This window comes from Primulina eburnea, chromosome 15 (genome assembly GCF_022965805.1).
Source record: "Primulina eburnea isolate SZY01 chromosome 15, ASM2296580v1, whole genome shotgun sequence".
NCBI lineage: Eukaryota > Viridiplantae > Streptophyta > Magnoliopsida > Lamiales > Gesneriaceae > Primulina > Primulina eburnea.
This window is the reverse complement of record NC_133115.1, coordinates 33928210-33948167: the sequence shown is the minus strand read 5'-3', so window position 1 is coordinate 33948167 and position 19958 is coordinate 33928210. Positions and strand designations below refer to the sequence as shown.

Sequence of the window (19958 nt, the reverse complement as noted above, 5' to 3'; positions counted from 1 at the left end):
AAGACGATGACCTGTATTCAATTCTGTCCATATCCAATCTGAAAAGACAATATCGAATACATAGTATCAATGAATAACTCAATTCATAATCTGTTCTGATCAATACTCAACTCAGTACATAATCTGATCAATATCTGAACAAAATACAGTCTGATTCATATCAATGATATCACGATATAATCGAAATCATAACAAATACAGAAACAATCTGTTCTTCAATCTGACTTCAATTATACGATGTCTACGGTAGTAGAAACACCATATCTGAATCATATTCAATTCTGACAATACCATAAATTCAAATCTTGTCTAAACGTAACAAAACTTACGTCCAGTTGTAGTCTGCGTTGATAGGAACACGATATCGAAGTCGGATTCAAAATCAGGTGAACGAATCGTTCACAATCTCCAAATTTTCCCTCGGTTTCCTTTTTCCCTTTCTCCTTCTTATTTCTTTCTGATTCTTGCTGATTACCGTCTGTATATACATATATATATATATACTTCATGCATGGCTAGAAACGTGGCATACTCCTTTGTGCAGCACGTCTCGCGCATATGCGCGACACGACTCGCGCATATGCGCGAGACCTTCGGGTCTCGGCGAAGACAAGTTTAACAACTCGCGCATATGCGCAATTTAGGTCGCGCATATGCGCCATTTAGGTCGCGCATATGCGCCGATGCCTCTGGACGTTACGCGCATGTGCGCGCAGTGAAGTCGCGCATGTGCGCGCAAGCTTTTGTCCTCCTCGCGCATGTGCGCCGATACATATCGCGCATGTGCGCGGGGCTCCTTTCTTGGCACATTGTCAATTCTTTTCTCGACTCTCTCGGTCTAATCTGTTCCGTCTATAATCATCTCGATTAATCAATAAATCGTTCCAGATTAATCTCAGATTACAGTAATAAAATCTCGGCATTACAATAATCAAGAAATAAAATATTTTTCAATTTTTGAAGTCAAAACATAGAATAAACTTACAAGTGGAGAATATGAGAAATTGAATGAAAAATAAAAGAGTGGTAAGACCTTGAAACGTAAAAATAAATATGAAAGGAAAGAGAAAAGAAAAAATACCGATTTACTTGGATTTGAGAAGATGAATATTTAATATAAATAATTATAATTACTCTATGTATACATATATACATACATATATATATTCTATATATTAATTAATTTAAACGAGTATTCGGGTCGGGTGTGGGTCGGATTATATCAAACCCACCTCCATACCCGAACCCGAAAATCCCCATACCCGATTACCCAATTATTTAATCGGGTCTAAAAATTCCTTCATACCTTCTTCTATTCAAGTCGAATATCAGATCCTCCAACGGATTCGGAGGAAATTGCCATCCCTACAAAATGAGTATCAACTTTCCTAAAACACTGGCACCAAAAATACATACATGATAAAGCCAAGAAACTAACCACTTCAAACATAGGAGTGAGTCTCATGTGAGGCCGTCTCACGGATCATAATCCTTGAGACGGGTCAACCCTACACATATTCACAATAAAAAGTAATACTCTCAGCATAAAAAGTAATACTTTTTCATGGGTGACCCAAATAAGAGATCCGTCTCACAAATACGACCCGTGAGACCGTCTCACACAAGTTTTTGCCCAAACATAACCTAACCAACCCTCAAATTAAATTTCATTGGTCATATGAATTTTACATATAAATTTGTAATATGAGATCGATATCGGATTTTATTTGGCGCTTTCGGAGATGAAAAATAATTTAACGTAAATTTTCACCCGAAAAATATACTCCAAAGGTATGTTACAGAAATTCGTTCATGTCGTAAAATATTGATACTGACGCTTCGCTGGGTCATTTTACTATCTCGGGGGTAATTGTTTAATTTTTTTGTAAAAATAATTTCTATTCCCATATTTCTAAATGTGAAGTACTTCAGATTTTTCAATATTCTATTTCTCTTATATAAAAAGATCGAATACCATTGTCCATTTATAACTTTAGGTATTGCCTCCAGCTAAGAAGCAGAAAGGCCCATTATTCTTCTCTCCCGTTTTGGAAGCCCAAGTATATTGTGCCATTAAGCGCCCATTATTCTCGATAATTTATCCCCGGGAAAATTTAATTTTAGGATCAGCCCAATTATGAAGCCCATGAAAGTCTCCAGGAGATGATTTTTCATGTATTTAATTGGTTATTATTATTATTATTATTATTTTGTTAAGTTTGTTACAACAGCAGACCCGTGTCATCTTATCAATAGTTGTATTTGTTCACTGTAAATTCTTGAGGAAATGAAACCCAAATTTTTAATTCTTCCCTTTTTTCATCTGTGGGATTGTATGTAATATCATTCGAAATGGAGTAAATTAACGTACTTCTGCAAAAAAAAGGATGCATTCACGTAGAGTACTGCCCGTTGGTCATTCAGATGAAATGGGTTAACGGATTTTAGGTGAAGACTCTGCATGAATGTACAAATTGCATGATATACAACTTATTATGGCTTTATATTCAGATTTCATGCATGTATATATTATACGTTGAATGTATTTGTGATGCAGCTGTTAGTTAGCTAGCCAGACAAGATGATCCAACCACTGGGTTTGCAGGAGAAAATGGCGAATAATGTGGCAGTTCAACAGGCTAATGGGGGGCATTTCGTTTTTAGTAGTTTATATTCCTACACGAACACAAGACAGGATGGTTTAAGAGACTCAATAGACAGAATATTTGACAATGGAGGTTCTTGGAATCCTGTTTTATCATCATTTGTAGGCAATTTTAACGAGTCTTCTTCCCTTATCCGTAAACGGTATCCGATAGATGATGATATCCTTATTGGCATTGGAATGGCAACATTTTTCATGAGAGGGCTTGTTTCGGCAGTGAGCTTCACTGCTAGAGCTCCATTTGAGAGAGTGAAGCTTTTGCTTCAGAATCAGCAAGAGTTGATCAAATGCGGTAAACTATCTACACCATACCGTGGGATTTCGGATTGCTTTGTTAGACTTGTCAGGAATGAGGGTGTTTTTTCTCTCTGGAGAGGCAACTCAGTTAATCTTATCAGAGTCTTCCCTGTACAGGTCAAATTTAATCCAAAAACGAATATGATTCTTTACTTGTTTTGTTTTAAAACTTGCATGATCATTCACTATATGTAATAGAAATAAACGATTGATTCTGAATTTGGTCGCTCAATGTGCTGACATGTTAACACAATTTTCACACTTTCTTGTATTTGCGTGTTCTAGCCAGGCCCTCAATGTTTTTTCTGGTTATGTCGTTCGTGGAATTTGTGTTGGCTTGACGAAAGACAGAGTTGGTTGTGAAACATATTTAAAAACCTTGGTTGCTCACACCTGTCTTTATTCGTGCCTCTACCCGCTAAAATATGCTCGCACACGTCTAGCTTGTGATATCAAGTGTGTAAAAAATGGAGGTGGAAGGCAGTTCAATGGCTTATTCGATGTCTACAGAAAGACCTTCAAATATGATGGTTTAGTTGGTATTTACCGTGGATTCTTCGTTGGTTACATAGGCCTCATAATTAACAATAGCCACAATTTGGCATGTGGTGGCTCACCCACAAAGTCTGATCCATCCAAGGTGAGCGAATCATATGGTCCAATGACAGCTAACACACTTAAACATCATTTCCACAGTCTCTCTTCTTATGATGCAAAGGCTTTCTGGACGTAACTGCTAACGAGTTATGCATTTTCAACCAATGGCAGAAATTTTCGGCAGATGCCGCTTTGATGATTGGGCTACTCAGCATATTGGCTGCTTACCCTTTTGAGACGGTGCAAAGACGAAAGATGATGACTTGTGGAGAGGCATTAAAGTACAAGAATTCATTCGAAGCATTAGTTCAGATAATCAAGAATGAAGGGATTCTTTCACTTTACAAGGGGTATGGAGCATGCCTTCTTGGTATGGTTCCGATGTATTTAGTTATGGCAGGGCATAAGAAACTGGAAAGCAGACCTCTTGGGACTATATCATTAGTGATAGGGACTAAATAGAAGTAATACTCTTGATATGCTTTTAGTGGGATAAAGAAAAAAAATTTGATAATAGCAAATTAGCCGAACAAGTACTGAATCCCTGCACTTTTGAAATACCGTAGAAAATTGAGGTACTTTGTAATGTCCAAGATCAAGAGTAATCGAGTTGCTTTTTCTGGTGGAGGAGCTGTCTTTTTCTGTTTCCACTTGATTTAGATAAGAAAGTTACGTATTATAAATGAGATTTATGTCAATTTCTTTTTTTGTTTTCAGTTCAATCAAATTCAGCATCATACTCATGCAAAACTGATGAATTCAGCCGAAGCAGTACTTATCAGTTCAAAATGGTCAGCAGCACAATCAAATGTCGAGAAAATGGTAAAAACTTAATCATGTTGGTTGCCATTACTAATGGTAAAATGTCCCTATTATTGGTAGTTGTAACAAGCAAAAGGGCAGCCAAACCATTCACCAGATGAAATTTTTCGAATTTCATGTATAAATGAAGGTATCTCCCAGCTAAATTTTTTTGAGTCATTTACGTGACAATTGGTTGATGATGTTTCGACTTGATGTGACGGAAAAAGTAGATGAATAAATCTCAGCATGCATATGTAGCACAAAGAAGACCATACAAGGAAGGAAAATCTTGCTAAACAAGAACAATTTTCTTGAATTTCCATGCACATGGCCTCATATTCTCCACCCCTCTTCCTATTCCATGTCCTACTACCCTTGCTGCTAATTCACCCATCTTTCAACTACAGAGCCGCCAAGATTGGTCATAGCGCCACCACAAACTACCAGCACCACCACCATTTTCCCAAGAACTCCACAGCAAATCACAGGCTTCAAAAAGCCTACATCGCCCTTCAAGCTTGGAAACACGTTATCTACTCAGATCCCTTAAACTTCACCTCCAACTGGAATGGGCCCTCAGTATGCAACTACACCGGTGTCTACTGTGCACCATTTCCCAACACCACAACCCAAACCATTGCTGGAATCGACCTTAACCATGCTGACATAGCCGGCTACATACCTGAAGAACTTGGCCTTCTCACTGACCTAGCCTTGATCCATTTAAACAGCAACCGGTTCTGTGGAATCATCCCACAATCTTTATCGAACCTCACCTTTCTCTTTGAACTAGACCTCAGTAACAACAGATTCGTAGGACCTTTCCCTTCCATTGTCCTGTCTCTTCCTACTCTAAAATACCTTGATATTCGTTTCAATGAGTTCGAAGGCCAGGTGCCACCTCAACTCTTTAACAGAAACCTGGATGCCATATTTATCAACAACAATAGATTCACTTCTTTGATCCCACAAAATATAGGCACAACGCTTGCTTCTGTCATAGTTTTTGCCAACAATAAATTCACAGGCTGCATCCCACCAGGCATAGCCAAATTGGCCAACACTCTAGAAGAACTATTGCTGAGCAACACGAGCTTAACGGGTTGCATACCAAATGAGGTGGGATATCTTTACAAGCTAAGAGTTCTTGACGTGAGCTTCAATCAATTAGTTGGTTCGATACCATATGACATCGCTGGTTTATCGAAAATGGAGATTCTAAATTTAGCCCACAACAAGCTAAGTGGAGCGCTGCCTGAGGGAATCTGTGTCTTGCCTAGTCTGACAAATCTTACAATCTCGTATAACTTTGTGTGTGAAGAAGAGGGAATATGTTCGAATTTAACAAGAAAAGGGATCTCGTTTGATGATCGTAGAAACTGTCTGCCGAGAAGGCCATTGCAGAGGAGTAGGAAGGAGTGTGATGTAGTTCTGAATAAGCCTGTCAACTGCTCCCAGAATGGCTGCGGCGGTTCTGCTAATAGTTATAGTTATGCCGCGGTATTTTCAACTCCTCCACCTTGATTAAACCATCACCAGTTACCATTGGAATATCACTTGTATGTTGTTCTTTTTTATTGGAAGTTTGGAATATGCTCATATCTACTTCTACATCACCTTATTTTATTGTAATATATTTTATGCTTATATTGTAATAATTTGATGACCTTTTTCATGGCTTGGAATACCGAATACTCGTGTGATTACATATAAATATATCTATTCCAACCGTAAATTTCTCTATATGTTGTTCTCTATTGTTTTCTTATACGAATTAATTTGTAATTTATTTATATATCTTAAATAATTAATGGCCAATTATTAATACACGAGCATTAATATTAATTGAATACATTGAATTCATTCATATTTTTTCACCCTTGAAGTTCTACATGGCTTCTTTTTTTTCCCCTCAGAATTCGATTAATTCTTGTAACTTGTCACTCCACCTCTGCTCAAAATTTGTCACGATGAAATAGTTGGTGTAAAAGTGTGGTTGAGATAATATATTGATTTACTTTCGTTGATCGAGTATAATTCGGTTAATATTATGTAAATTTAATTAAATTAATAAATTGTGAATTTGAAATTCTCCTTAATTAAATGAAGTCAGACAATAGATGAAAAATTTCAAGTATTATTGTAAATTATTCGAGAAAAATATATTTAAGGATTGATTTTGAAAATGAGAATAAACTTATTTAATTATTACAAAATGCATTAATACGATACTTTAGTTTATTTTTAAATTCTTAAATTGTGGTATTTAATTAATGTCTATCTAAAGTTTATACTTTTTTAAAAGTGTAATTAAAAACACGTCAATAAATGTCATTTTTCTTATAGTACTTTTCTAATGAAAATAAATATTGAGATCGTGTAGGTTCTATAGTTTTTTTGTAAATTTTTCTTATATATTATTTGTAGTATAATTTGATTAGTTTGACTTATTTCAACTTTATTCATAGAAAAATAAATTAATGGGAAATTAAAAAGAATGAAATTACTTTCTATTTAAAAATAAATTAATGAGATAATTTTTTTAACCAAGACAATCCTTATAATAAACATCAATTATAATGATAACTTATTTTCATTTGTCAGAGATTACAATTTTTATATATGATATTTTTAACTGAGCATTACATATTATTTTATTTATATATGTGTTTTAATACATATATTTATTTGATTGATATTATGTTAAAAGTTTATTTCAAATTAAATTATTTATCATCTTTATTAATTTTCAAATGATCAGTTCTGATATAAGATTAATTATCTATAATATGTATTCTAAAAACAAAAAGAGAAAGTTAAACAAAATCTGTAAGGGTTAAAAGTTAGAGAAAATACAATTGATATTTAACTTAATAACAAGTTTAATATTTTTATTTTAACATTATTATGATAATTTAATTAACTAAGCAAATTTTGTTTGATAATCGTTTGCCTATGTATGCTTCATTTAAATACATCGTGGTTTTGATTTTAGAAAAATTCATTATTCTGTTAATTTTATTTTTATTGATTTTTCGTTATGAGTGATATTTGAATGAAAAACATATTTATTAATTTAAGAATGCATTTTTATCTATTATGTTTTGATATATCTAAATTGATAAATACTCATAAACCAGATTAAGTAATGGTCGATGCGCTCTCTATCATTCGCTTAGATCAGTGATTCAGGGTGTGAAATATTTTTGGTTGTCTATTCTACCAATCCCTTCTAACATCTCGAATGTTTTCTATATTATGTGCAGGAAATTTGTGTGGCCAATCAAGCGTCCTCCAAGCAAAAAGTTTGTCAACCAATTGAAGACGGAGGCATGAGATTGAAAAATCTAAAGGTTTGGAATGATGCGTTGATATACAAGACTTTGTGGAAAATTCATACGAAGAAAGATAGCCTCCGGATAAAATGAATCAATCGTGCTTATAGCAGATTTGGTGATGTTTGACAATGGGAATAGAGACAAGAGGATTCGCCACTTATTAAGCAGATTATGAGTATTAGAGAAGTGATGGTTCGAGAGCTGGGGTCTGTTGATGCGGCGGTCTTGTGCTTGGAGGTGTGGTTTTGCAGTAATGTGGGGTTCAGTTGTGCGTACGATTTCTTCTCATCGACAGTGGGACGGGGGCCTTGGAAGCCTCTAATCATGAAATTGTTTATCCTCCCAAAGCACATGTTTGCATTATGGATATTTGCACATGACAAATTCTTAACCCGTGATAGGTTGAGTTATCTGTCCCATCAGTCGTGTGTGCTATGTAACACGGAATTAGAGTCATTTGCATATCTATTTTTTGGCTGCAATGTTTCGAACATAATATAAGCAAGTGTGCGTGGTTGGCTAGGAATGAAAAAGATTATGGGATCTTCGACTGTAGTCCTCAAAGCTTTCAAATGTGTCTATCGATGTAATTCGACGTTGAATCGAGATAATTCGACGTTGAATAAGATGAGATGCGTTGAACTGACATCGACGGTTCACAGTGAGTGGAATGCAAGAAACATAACTATGTTTGAAAATGAAAAATCATTGGTGAATGAGATTATCAAGAAGATTAAGGTTCTGAGCTTTCGGGGTATTCCTAATGCGATATCTGTTATAGATGCTATATAATAAGTGATTTTACGATTATTGGCTCCTTGAAGATGCTCAGAGTATTTGTACCATCTTTTTACATTTATTAATGAAAGTAATTTCATTAAAAAAATATCAAAATCAAGGTCTTAGCGTAAGATACTAATAACAAAGGTCTATGACTAGTCAGTATGAACATTTTTTGTTCTTATTTTCTTAAACATCATTCTTTCTGTTATAAAGGAATTGGACAGATCAAAACATGCTTCGTCGTGACAAAACCGTTTTTGAAGAAATATATGTTACGTACATACAGTGTGAATTGGCTGTTCTCAAGCATGCAAGAAAAAAGACAAGGTCTATTTGTCAGTTATGCTTTTATCTTTCAAAGCCAAATAAATGGTGGTTAGAGTAAATATATGCATCATATATCTAATTTCACACAAGGCTATGCATGTCAGCTCGTCTCGATGACCGTCCTATTCGTCTTCTTGCCATGGTTCCTGAAAACAGAGATGCTCAAGTCATTCTTAATACAGAATCTCATAGAAAAGAACGAGGAAAAGGACCAAGAAAAAATTATAATGTTTCACAAAAGATTACAAAACAAAAACCCCAAGTATTGGAGTGATTGAATTTCCATCGAACATTGAAAGTATCTAAGCATCAGGGGACTTCATGAAACATGATTTTCCATCACTCAAGAAAATGCATACAGAGTAAAATCTTACCGAATGAAGGGCTGTGTCGATCGATCTCTAAAGAAAGTATACAAGCTTCTAGGCAGGAGGAAGAGGACGGCGGCAAGTCGGGCACTCCATTTTTATGTCCATCCATCTTTGTAAACAAACCGAATGAAAGAAATGATCGCATGGTGTCGCCTTGGAACATTTTGGAGACAAAATAACATGTTAATGAAGATGTCATATATAGAAAACAAAAGGAAGATTTATGCGATATCTACCATGCAATCATTTGTTCTTTGGCCGAGATCAAGGGCAGTCATGCAAATTACACAATCAAGGGAAGGAATCGAACCCTGATCAAACCTCCTATAGTAGCAATATTTTTCCGGTAAAATCTGCAGTCATAATGTAAGAAGACAGTGGATCAACCAGTTACAAGGTGAAAATTTGCATATTCTTGAATGGTGATTCAACTTGAAAGGGGGAATTTTCGTGCAGACTACAGATAAGAGTAATATAACACAATTATTTCACCAATTAGACAGCGAGAGAGCCAGATTAAACTAAAACTAGAAAGTCTGGGGGACTAGGGAGGAGAAATCAAGAATTTGAGCGCGTGTGTATAATATAGAGAGAAACATATAATCATACATGAAGGGGGATTTTTCGGGGGTGGGGTTGGTGGGTTATCATTGCCTTTGGCTCCACCCAGTACAAGTGTTGGAAGTTATGCAAAAACGTAATCTACACTATCATCAGCAAACAGAAACTAAACAATGTACAGTTCAAAGGAGTGTAATTGCACCAAACCTGACGAGGAATAAAACATCGAGATCCGAAATAATGTTGCAGAAGAAGAATAAATGCTTGGAGTCCCATATAAATGGCCAAACAAATACACCACTCTCTGCTAGGCTCTATTCGCATGAAATTATGGGGACACCCAAATACATATAATGGAATAGTGATACGAGTTATCGTAATCCCTAAGATATAATGAGGATGCAATGGTTTCCTTGAATCACGAGATACATTAGTGATTATTTGTGGTATCCAGAAAGAGTGCAGGAGGAGGAGAATAAACCGCAAAAATCTATGGAACTCATACATGACAAGAATGCCCCCTAAAAGGATTCCATCTGCAATATAATAAGAAATAATACTGAAGTAAGCCCGGACATTAAGAAAAATGGAGCAAACCAACAAAAGCAATGTCAATTAATATGGCACAAGGTCTTCAAACAAAAAAACAAGGTCATTTAGCATTCAATAAAATAATTAAATGATGGCCACAAACCTATACTGTACCATCAATCACTAACAAAGTGGACCTTGGAAGGTAATTCAACTGTGAAATTTCCTAGGACTTTAAGTTGTTTATGAAATGTTATAGTTGGCCAGGTTATCGATAGAGATGTGAACTTGTCCCCACAAAAATGTTACAAGTTGTTAGTCGAAGTTATAAATTAAGATCAGATTTTCTCTGGCAGATCAAAACCATAAAACTACCACACTATCCATCTGTAGAGTGCTAAATAGCAAGTCTGAATAAATGGATCCATGCCATCAAAAGAGATTTTATTATCTTATTCTACGATCTGACAACAGTTTTTTTTTTCATCTGGTTAAATAGATAAAAAAGGATGATAAACATTTGATTATAATGTAGAAAATAGCAACACAGAATGAACGAATGATCACTTTTCTTTTTAGTTCAGTACGCTGTGTGTTTGATGCGTCATCAATAGCAGAACCACCACATAACATGTTCAAGATTAGATAACCAATCAAATAATTTAACCAATGATACTAAGTTCTGCATGGTAGAAAAGGATACATACAAAAACGGCTGTACAGAACTGAAAGCTCACGCCTCATTGTTTCCCAATTGTCTCCATTATTCATTGGTCTATTCGCCCTCCATATGGCAAGGAGGTATCGCATTTCAAATATTGAGAAGACGACAAACTTGAAAAATGCAGCCGTGGCAAAAGCATTAAAGAGAGATTCTGTTATCAAAGAAGAATCAGCTTATACATCAATCATATAGAATATCGTAATAAACAAAGAATAACACGAAAGAGTAACAGATGAGGCAGAGAAAACGGTTCTTTTTAAGTACAAAGCAAGTAGAAGCAAGAATGAACCATAACATACATTAATAAAAACCTTTCATCTATTCATCAACTAACGAGAATAAGCACTAAAACTCATCTGCAACTAGACAAATCCAAAATTTATACTGCCAGTCCCACATGCAGTCAAATTACTTTGGATGTACAATAACAGAATAATATCCATCAAGGTTGACCCAAACAAAAGAAAGAACTCCAACTACCATCTAATGTTATCCAATTTTCTCTTTGTAAAATTATACAAGTCCGCGAACTATTTTTCCCAGCAACAGTTGAGATACATGAGGCTGAACGAACCAGCTCCAGTAGGATCAGAATCAGGACCCGGAAGCTGATTTCTTATACCCAATTTACATTTACCTCAAGGAGGTGTTTCCAACCTTTTCAACTTCGACATCCATTCACATAGGTTTTCAGTGCCTTCAAAACAAAGTTGTCTCTGTTTGTACAGATCGAATGAAATAAATATAACCTTGCGAATAATTATTTTGAAACTGTGTGTTCATGTTTATCTGGAAAAAAAATTCCTCATTTTTTTCGAAGAAAATTACATCAAGTCACACATTAAATCAAATTTTCAAGCATATAAAATGGCTCTGATGTAAACATACCTACTAATATGCCTGCTGTAAGATGCATAAGACAAAGATAAGCATCCATTATAGCCTGATGTGCAATCATCGGAAGTGAAACTTTTGCAGAACCCTGGGAAAAGATTGTGAGATAAGTGTTTGGAACCACTTCAAGAAACATTCAGCAGAAAAGACATAATTCTGGATTGTAAGCAATCGGTTTCTCATATGTTGACAGGGAATCTCACAGATTGAGTGTTACTGTGTTCCATTTGCCGGATTAACAGCAGAACTTCAAGGAAAGAGATCTAGTTCATCAGATGGTTAAAGAATAAATCAAATAAGGGAGAAAACATAATGACCATTTTACTTTCCAGAAGAGAACAGTAATTTGTTATTCAAGAAAAAATATGGTAACATCATAAGGATACAAAGGTGACCATCAACGTATAATTAATTGCTTTATTGTAATAGATTTCAACGTTGACTGAAGTCGCATTTAAGAGCATGGGTGAGAAGCAATCGGCATCGTCATCCACTAAAGGGCTTTCCATTAATCCTCCAAGATGATATCTACGATGAACCCCGTCTAGGAAAATAAAGTGGAACAAGTAAAAAGGATATAAAGTTGTATTTTTACAGAAGAAGCATAAAAAATGTCAGTTTACAGAAATTGATGGAAGCAAGTACAGAGCACATCATAATACACAAAGCTTTGGAATGACACATCACAATGCCTTGTAAGAGGATAATTAGGCAGCATCAAATCTAATAATCACTCAATGCTTTAAAATACCAAAAAAATTCTAATATGCACAGAAATAATAAGGTAAGCATATAAGCCCTTGGTGTATAATACACAGTGACAAGAAACATATAAATAAGAACTTAAGACGAATATATGACTCAATTACAGACAAAATTTTGGATTAACCTTTTAAATCTTAAAGATATGATTCATAAAATCAGATAAAAGAAAAAAAAGGATCAACAAAAAAATTTTGGTAACTGCTTTACCAGATATACAAGTTTCTTTGCCCCAATATACTACACTCATTCCATTTTTCTTTTCAAAAAGCAGCTATTCATCATATGGTTAAACAGAGTGATCAAATGCTAGTGCAGATTGATGTCCCATATACATGAGAGTAACAAGTTAAGATAATCCATTTCAGAAAATCAGATGCTTTAAATCGAAGAAAAATGCGAAGGCATTATCTTCCATGGGGTAAAACCAACTTTTGCATGTGGAGGTTTAGGAAAAACCAGACATGCAAAATAGCAAACAGTTTCAGGTTCGCAGGATTAATATGAAATTAATTCATTCTTGACTATCAACTAACATAATTTGGTGAATACCAAAAAGTACAGAAAATATGTTATAAGGCAAGAATATACTCAGTCTTCTGAAGGGTCTTCCCATTCATTTAGCAGATATTAAATATATTATACACAAGCAAATGAATATCATCATCGACCACAACTTTAAACATTAGCTCTTTTTACAGAGAAACTTCAATTATATTCATGAATGCATGAAGAGAGGAAGCAAGGACAGAACATCATCATAAAGAAATTCTGACAAATACCATTGCAGGGTAGAGAGAATCAATAATCCAAATGCTTTGAAAAGCTTAGTACCTTGGCTGGAAGAGACACCAGAAACTTGGGCTGCAATTTCAATGTTACAATGTTTCTCCATTTTATAGATGGGAGCTGCAATTGGATAACAACCAGAAATGTTTAAAAGGAGATAATGAACTTTAACTTATGGTTTAGGAACTAACTAAATTGAAAAATTTACAGTGTTTTGTTTTCCAAATTTTTTCTCGGGGAGACTCCTGAAACACCTGGGAAGAGAAGACTCCAAGCTGTACAGGTAAAATAACGTTGAATAAGTTGAACGAGACATAAAAGAATCGCCAGATAAACTCATTGTGTAACAGTGTCCTTTCACAGCACAAAAACATTTTCAATGATAAAATTTAGTACCAAGCAAACTCGTTTCAAGAAAAATCGGGTTCAAGCAAACTCATACATGAGAACATCTAGATACTCAGAGCACAAGGACAAGAAATGTTTCTTCTGGGAAACTAACAGCAACAGGAAAAATTCTGCCTGCCTCTTCAGTGTCCCTGTTGCATATGTTCAGTTGGGCTTCATTCCTGTTCTTAACCCCACATATCAAGACATCATTTTGCTACTACAAATCCCAGCTTAACCTATTTCAGAGTTTGGACGGATAGCAAACATCAAATTAAGAGATTGATGGTAACATGTACATTTCAAAGAATTGCCCTGAAAACCATGGAGTAACCTGGTATTGTTGGATTAAATGAACTCTTAAAGCATCTCGAGGAAGAGAGCTCGAAGTTCAAAAGGAAGGAAATCATACTGCAGTATGGTTCTTTATTGTTAAATTAAAACGAAAAATATCTCAAAAGATGCCTTGCTAATTTATCCAATATTTACTAACTCGGGCAGTCTGGAATGAAAATTGAAAATCACGAACCTACTGTGATGGTAGATTTCTATGGAGATAACAAAGATAACTTAGTAGCATTTGCCAAAGAAAAAAGGAAGGAAAAAATAGTGTGATAATAATACATAATTTCCATGGGCATCCTGTGGAACCTATATCACGGATGTAACTGAAAACATATCAAGCAATCAATTGTAAATTCAGAAAACATTCTACAAGCAATCACTTAGAAAAAAATTGTACCATATTAACAAAAACTGCTAAATTATCCATACTCCCGAAGGGACTAAATAAAGAAAGTTTTACAAAATGGAAAAAGATCTTTGCCCTTGGCGGAAGAAGTTATGGCAAAGCTTATGCACACAAGAAATTTATGTGCATAAAAGTAGCATAAGAAGTTATCGCTAAGTTGATTAATAAAACAGATCACTACACAATAAAAATAAGTGATAAAATCAATAGAGAAAGTTGTGATCACCAAGTGATAAGGATTCGATAGTATGTAATCATCTTCTCGCCCAAACTCACCCTGTTTTCCACTGCAAAGTACCAAAAAATAACAATAGTATGGGCACAAATCGTATAAAATAAGCAAAAGAGGGACAATTAATACAACAGAAGACATACTATCTGCAATTACTTTCATGAATAATTTTTTGGTTTTGTCTTCAAATTATGGTGGTAAATTAAGAGGCAGAGAAAAAAAATCTACCAGCACCTACTGGCATATTACATATTACTTTAATCACTTTTAAATCATATCATGCGTTTGACAAGTTATACGACAATACCAAAAGACTATAAAACTAATAATTAAATAACAGGATCTTAATTGATTAGAATGAAACAATATAGAAACTACCTGCTAGCTACCATTCGTAGTTGTCTGAAAGGCCATATATATACACCCTCTACCCTAAGTTGAGCTCCCCCAGCGTCATGTTCATTGTCAAACACGTCATGGAAAATTATAACCCCCTGGTCCATTCCACCATGACAATTACAATTACAATTAAAAAACATAATGAGAAAATAGTTCTCTAGAAATTAGAAACTTGAGAATCTAAAGGATTTTTTTAAGTTAAAACCCCCCTATTAGGTTTTATCCAACTCGATCACATAACAAAAATTTACCGTTTCAAACTTCTAGTGACAACAGAAAGAACTGAATGACGAAATAACTTCATCGGGATCACCAGCTGACACAACGCATACATGGCAGACTTATTGATGTTAACAGTTTTTTTACATAGTTATGACAAACTGCTTCTCTGGGGAAGCAGGCTGAAGACACAACACGACAAGTGACACAGCAGAAGCAGCAACTTTATCCAATTATCACCAGGCAACTTTCAACAAAGTGACGTAGCATTTTATGCTCTCGCGTGTATCTCAGTTAGCATTTTGTTAAGAAACTAAAGAGCAGCACCCTGTATCCACATGGACATTTCAAATTCGTGTGAGAGTGATTGAGTTTTCAGGTGCAATAAGTTCGTCATGGTTTATCATAGTTCAGGTGCAATAAGTTAGTCATGTTTATCACAGGCTTCAGAAAATCTAATGTCTAGCATGCTGTGTGTATGTATGTGTTTATCCACTACATACGAGAGAGGGTCCCGTAGCGATTAAATAATTAATGCAAATCTTCTTTTCCATGGTTGTTATAAGAATCCAGTGACTAGAAGATTTCCCCATTGAATGAGCAGTCACATAGTCAGAAATGACTACTTATGCAATTAGCATAATTCATCAACAGAAAAGTAACAAGGAAGCATATGACCGATCACGTTCTTGTTATATCACCATTAAGTTGAAGAACAACCACCTTACCTGAACATAGTGTACACCATTTAGTTTTGTCGGAGTACTACTCAACTCTAATACTACATTGCCATTCGCCTTCCCAAAATCAGGAAACTTTGAAGAATTATTTGTGGAATCTTGGAACTTCCAATTCCCTACGTATCATAAATATCAGAAAAAACTTACATTAAGCATATAAAAAGGAGAGAAAATCCATAAAAATTTCAAGGAGATAACAGAGTATTTGCTTGAACGTTCCGATTAACAATCTTCTGCATGTCCATTAAGACAAACCAGAGCAAAGAACTGTACCAGAAAGAACTCCCACCAAATTATCATAAACTAGCACTTTAGAATGCTAATTAGCAAGCGTGATGCTGTAGTGATGCCAGGTAAAATATTGCTTAGCCTAAAAATACAATTCACACACTAGAATATGAAATTCGTGACTAGAAATACTTTTACACAAAGTAAATCACTTTTTGCTGTCATCAGCAATGAAAAAAATTATTTTCTCTCTGAGTGCACGTTCCAGCTGAGGTAGCTGAGCAGAAAATAGAAGAGCAGTACTGCAAATATGATTGACTGCTTTTATGTTGAGATTGGAACCTGATCTTGAGCACTAATAACGTAAGAAGTTTAGAAAATTCAACTTTTACTTATAAGTATTGAAATAATACATATGACTGCAACCTACAAACAAAAACAGCACATTCAAGAGAGTTTTTTCTTAAGGCAACAGTTCTACTCAAACTTTTTCTCAGTGAAGATCGAGTGAATTATTTGTACAGTAATATTCCATGATTCAAAATTCACACAAGTGTTTCACACATATTAATCTTTGATTGTAATAACTATCTGGGAAGGCAATTGATTATGATGTGCATCAAGAGAAGAAAGAAGTGATTTCTTATCATGACAGGGACTGAGAAGAATTTACATAGTAGTGGCACAATCTATCAGGGATGATAAAATATTATAATTTATCTAGAGTATCACCAAACATAATGGAATTGAGCACACATGGGCATAAAGAAACACCACAAGAAAAACTAAGTGTGAATTGTTCAACATGAAAAACCACTGAATAATTTCATAGGTAGGCAACTAACAAACCTCGATAAGTTCCTGTTATGTTCCAAGAAGTGAACGGACCCAATTCATGTTCTTCCTTCCTTACATGAAGCCACTGATGGAAGCAAAAGACCATAAACATTAGAACACTTTTTTCTTGGTTGTGTGTGTGTGTGGAAGGATAGGGGAGGGGGTGGGATAAAAATCCCTACTAATTGACTAACTGAAATGAACCATTCTTTTTCTACCTGAAACACGCATCTAAAATACTCGGGGAAGAGTGAAAGATGACAAGGACATACACAGAAAAAGCCATGTCTAATAGTTTGAGTTCTGAAATAAGACTTGGAACGGGGTCAGAGGACATAGCAACTACGAATACAATCCAGTGTCTACAACTGAGGTGGTTCAAAAAATCCAATTCTTTTACATATTCTGGAATTCTTACATGCTGAGTGGTGTAAACCCCGAAGTGATGCCTATTGCGCTTTCATACCAAGGACAGCAAGCATAGCGAAGAACTATCTCTCATCCCACATTATATGATCAGATTAAATTTCCTTTCCAACAAATTACAAACATGCTTATTTGATAAAGTAATAGCCCCAAACAAGGATGGCGTTCTGCTTATGCACGCCGTTCATTTTTCAATCTATCAAACTAGTACCTAAAACCCAAAATTGTTTAATAAACCAGCATTCAAGCTGTTTAACTAGAATATGAGTATACATTTACTGGAATTAATCTCATAACAACAATAGATAAAATCAAATTTCAATAATGCAAAACAGATCGGCAGACAAATATTTGATATTACCAAAGAACCACACTTCATAAAATCAAATTTCAAAACTGTTGCAAAACATATGAGCAATTAATATGTGAAATTACAGTAAGATACTACAATTCTAATTTACGCTAAAAATAACTAGCAAAGTCGTGACTAAATGTCTAAAACAGCCAAATTTACATAACTAACCAGACACATTCACCAATTAAACACTAACCTCATCTCCCCAGGGTCTAGGTCCCTGCCTCAAAGGCCTCAACGTATATGCAGGACGTATCACCAGCAAAGCAAACCAGCACCCAAAAAGACTTCGAAACAAAGTTCTTGAAAATTTCCAACATATCATCGGACCCATCACAAATACCAGCTCAACTTCTTCCCCTCATCGGATTCCGTTGATACCCAGATAAAGAAATTAAGCTCATTCTACCATGAAATTAAAAATATTTTCTTGAGACAAATGACACGTAGGTTTTGCTTAAAGTTGAGTCAAACAATGTTTAACAGACAATCTCCAACAATAAAAGAAGTAACACACCGATAAAATTTCCTTGAAAAAGAGAGCTTAACCACCCAAAAAAATTATGATATCGGAGACCAACGTCTCGTTTCGGCTTCAACAACTGAGCCTTTCACTAGTCAATTCTTGAACCAAGAAACAATCATTCCATAACTGTTATCATACAGACGGTTACAAAAGATTACTTCTTTTCATCTGAAATTGATGATCCATGCACTTCTACATGTGTAAATTTCATCAAAGAAATGTGCGAAGTTTTGAGCTTAGAAACGGTGGGAGGAGTTGGTTGGAGGAGTTCGTGCGTCTTTGTTGGGTAAAACGGAAGTCGGGGTGAAGTTGATTGTTAACAATACACCCTGCCGAGTAAAAGATGAAATCACAGCAATGATCCAACGGACGGTGTGAGTCGTCCATTTTAGTTAATTAATTTGATCAACGGTATACATAGAGCTGTGATTGACCACATGTGAGGACACATCATCTGGTCTCGGAACAAAATAAATGGTAATATTTGTTTGTCATGGGAGATGAAATATCTACTCTTGAAGAAAATGAATGAATATATTGGTATTCTGTACTGTGCACATCTTGGTGAGTACTAATGAGGTGTCACTCATTCATTGGATGCACAATTTTTCTATATTTTATCACATCCAATAGGTGAGTGACACCTCATTGGTGCTCACCAAGGTGTGCACGGTAGGTGTGTAGGATATCAAAACTAATTCACATACAGTTTTGATATCCTGCACACCTACCGTGCACATCTTGGTGAGCACCAATGAGGTGTCACTCACCCATTGGATGCACAATTTTTCTATATTTCATCACATCCAATATGTGAGTGACACCTCATTGGTGCTCACCAAAGTGTGCACGGTAGGTGTGCAGGATATCAAAATTATATATATATATATATATATATATATATATATATATATATATATATATATATATATATATATATATATATAAAAGATACTCCAATTATGTGTATTTTTTTTGTGCATGACGTTCAGTTATTTGAAGTATAATTTTATTATATGCGTAAGTCTATTGTGAGACGGTCTCACGAATTTTTATCTGTGGGACGGGTCAACTCTACCGATATTCATAATATAAAATAATACTCTTAAATAATAATTTTTCATGGATGTCTCAAATAAGAGATCTGTCTTACAAAATACTACTCGTGAGATCGTCTCACACAATGGTTGATTTATTATATTTAATATCCGAACGATATTCAAAAAAGTAACAAAATCAAGAGAAGTCAATCAAACACATGATAAATATTTAGTTTTTGGAGCGGCGCTTTACATTTTTCGAACAAAATTATTTCAAAATTTTATAATAAAGAATAATATACAAGGGAAATTCTTAATTTTTTTTAAAAAAAGGCTCCAGCCCATACCAAGACCATAAAATAGCATGTACAAGGC

The 19958-nt window shown here is 34.9% G+C and overlaps 3 protein-coding genes across 5 annotated transcripts; 2 read left to right on the top strand and 1 right to left on the bottom strand.

Moving 5' to 3' along the window:
• Positions 1-2319: 2319 nt before the first annotated feature.
• On the top strand, positions 2320-4238 carry LOC140814707 (ADP,ATP carrier protein-like). 2 transcript variants are annotated; one of them, XM_073173780.1, is made up of 4 exons: positions 2326-2448; positions 2558-3079; positions 3252-3602; positions 3731-4238. In XM_073173780.1, the coding sequence occupies exons 2-4, from the start codon at positions 2582-2584 to the stop codon at positions 4019-4021; spliced, it is 1140 nt and encodes a 379-aa protein (XP_073029881.1). In that variant the 5' UTR covers positions 2326-2448; positions 2558-2581; the 3' UTR covers positions 4022-4238. The 2 variants fall into 2 exon arrangements, with proteins under 2 accessions (XP_073029880.1, XP_073029881.1); XM_073173779.1 differs by having other exon boundaries at positions 2320-3079.
• A 320-nt stretch (positions 4239-4558) lies between these two features.
• Positions 4559-6085, top strand: LOC140814660 (leucine-rich repeat extensin-like protein 4). Its single transcript, XM_073173707.1, has one exon. The coding sequence runs from the start codon at positions 4685-4687 to the stop codon at positions 5885-5887; it is 1203 nt and encodes a 400-aa protein (XP_073029808.1). The 5' UTR covers positions 4559-4684; the 3' UTR covers positions 5888-6085.
• A 2642-nt stretch (positions 6086-8727) lies between these two features.
• On the bottom strand, positions 8728-18864 carry LOC140813501 (transmembrane E3 ubiquitin-protein ligase FLY2-like). Of its 2 annotated transcripts, none has more exons than XM_073172001.1 (16): positions 18535-18864; positions 18214-18422; positions 17249-17321; positions 16160-16287; positions 15192-15307; positions 14808-14868; positions 13652-13718; positions 13489-13563; positions 12279-12436; positions 12096-12155; positions 11887-11980; positions 10982-11149; positions 9951-10279; positions 9419-9535; positions 9186-9335; positions 8728-8957 (listed from the first exon to the last, which is right to left on the bottom strand). In XM_073172001.1, exons 2-15 carry the CDS (start codon positions 18349-18351, stop codon positions 9234-9236), a joined length of 1686 nt encoding a protein of 561 aa, XP_073028102.1. In that variant the 5' UTR covers positions 18352-18422; positions 18535-18864; the 3' UTR covers positions 8728-8957; positions 9186-9233. The 2 variants fall into 2 exon arrangements, with proteins under 2 accessions (XP_073028102.1, XP_073028104.1); XM_073172003.1 differs by having other exon boundaries at positions 18702-18864.
• Between the last annotated feature and the right edge of the window lie 1094 nt (positions 18865-19958).

Bases quoted from the DNA above. Each gene is read 5' to 3' on its own strand.
- LOC140814707 (XM_073173779.1), top strand. From the start codon at position 2,582: ATGATCCAACCACTGGGTTTGCAGGAGAAAATGGCGAATAATGTGGCA. The intron at 3,080-3,251 runs GTCAAATTTAAT...TGTTCTAGCCAG, and splicing joins TCAGAGTCTTCCCTGTACAG to GCCCTCAATGTTTTTTCTGG. The intron at 3,603-3,730 runs GTGAGCGAATCA...AACCAATGGCAG, and splicing joins CAAAGTCTGATCCATCCAAG to AAATTTTCGGCAGATGCCGC.
- LOC140814660 (XM_073173707.1), top strand. From the start codon at position 4,685: ATGCACATGGCCTCATATTCTCCACCCCTCTTCCTATTCCATGTCCTA.
- LOC140813501 (XM_073172001.1), bottom strand. From the start codon at position 18,351: ATGGGTCCGATGATATGTTGGAAATTTTCAAGAACTTTGTTTCGAAGT. The intron at 16,288-17,248 runs GTTTGTTAGTTG...TATGATACGTAG, and splicing joins CATAACAGGAACTTATCGAG to GGAATTGGAAGTTCCAAGAT. The intron at 13,719-14,807 runs GTGATCACAACT...TTACCTGTACAG, and splicing joins TATCGAATCCTTATCACTTG to CTTGGAGTCTTCTCTTCCCA.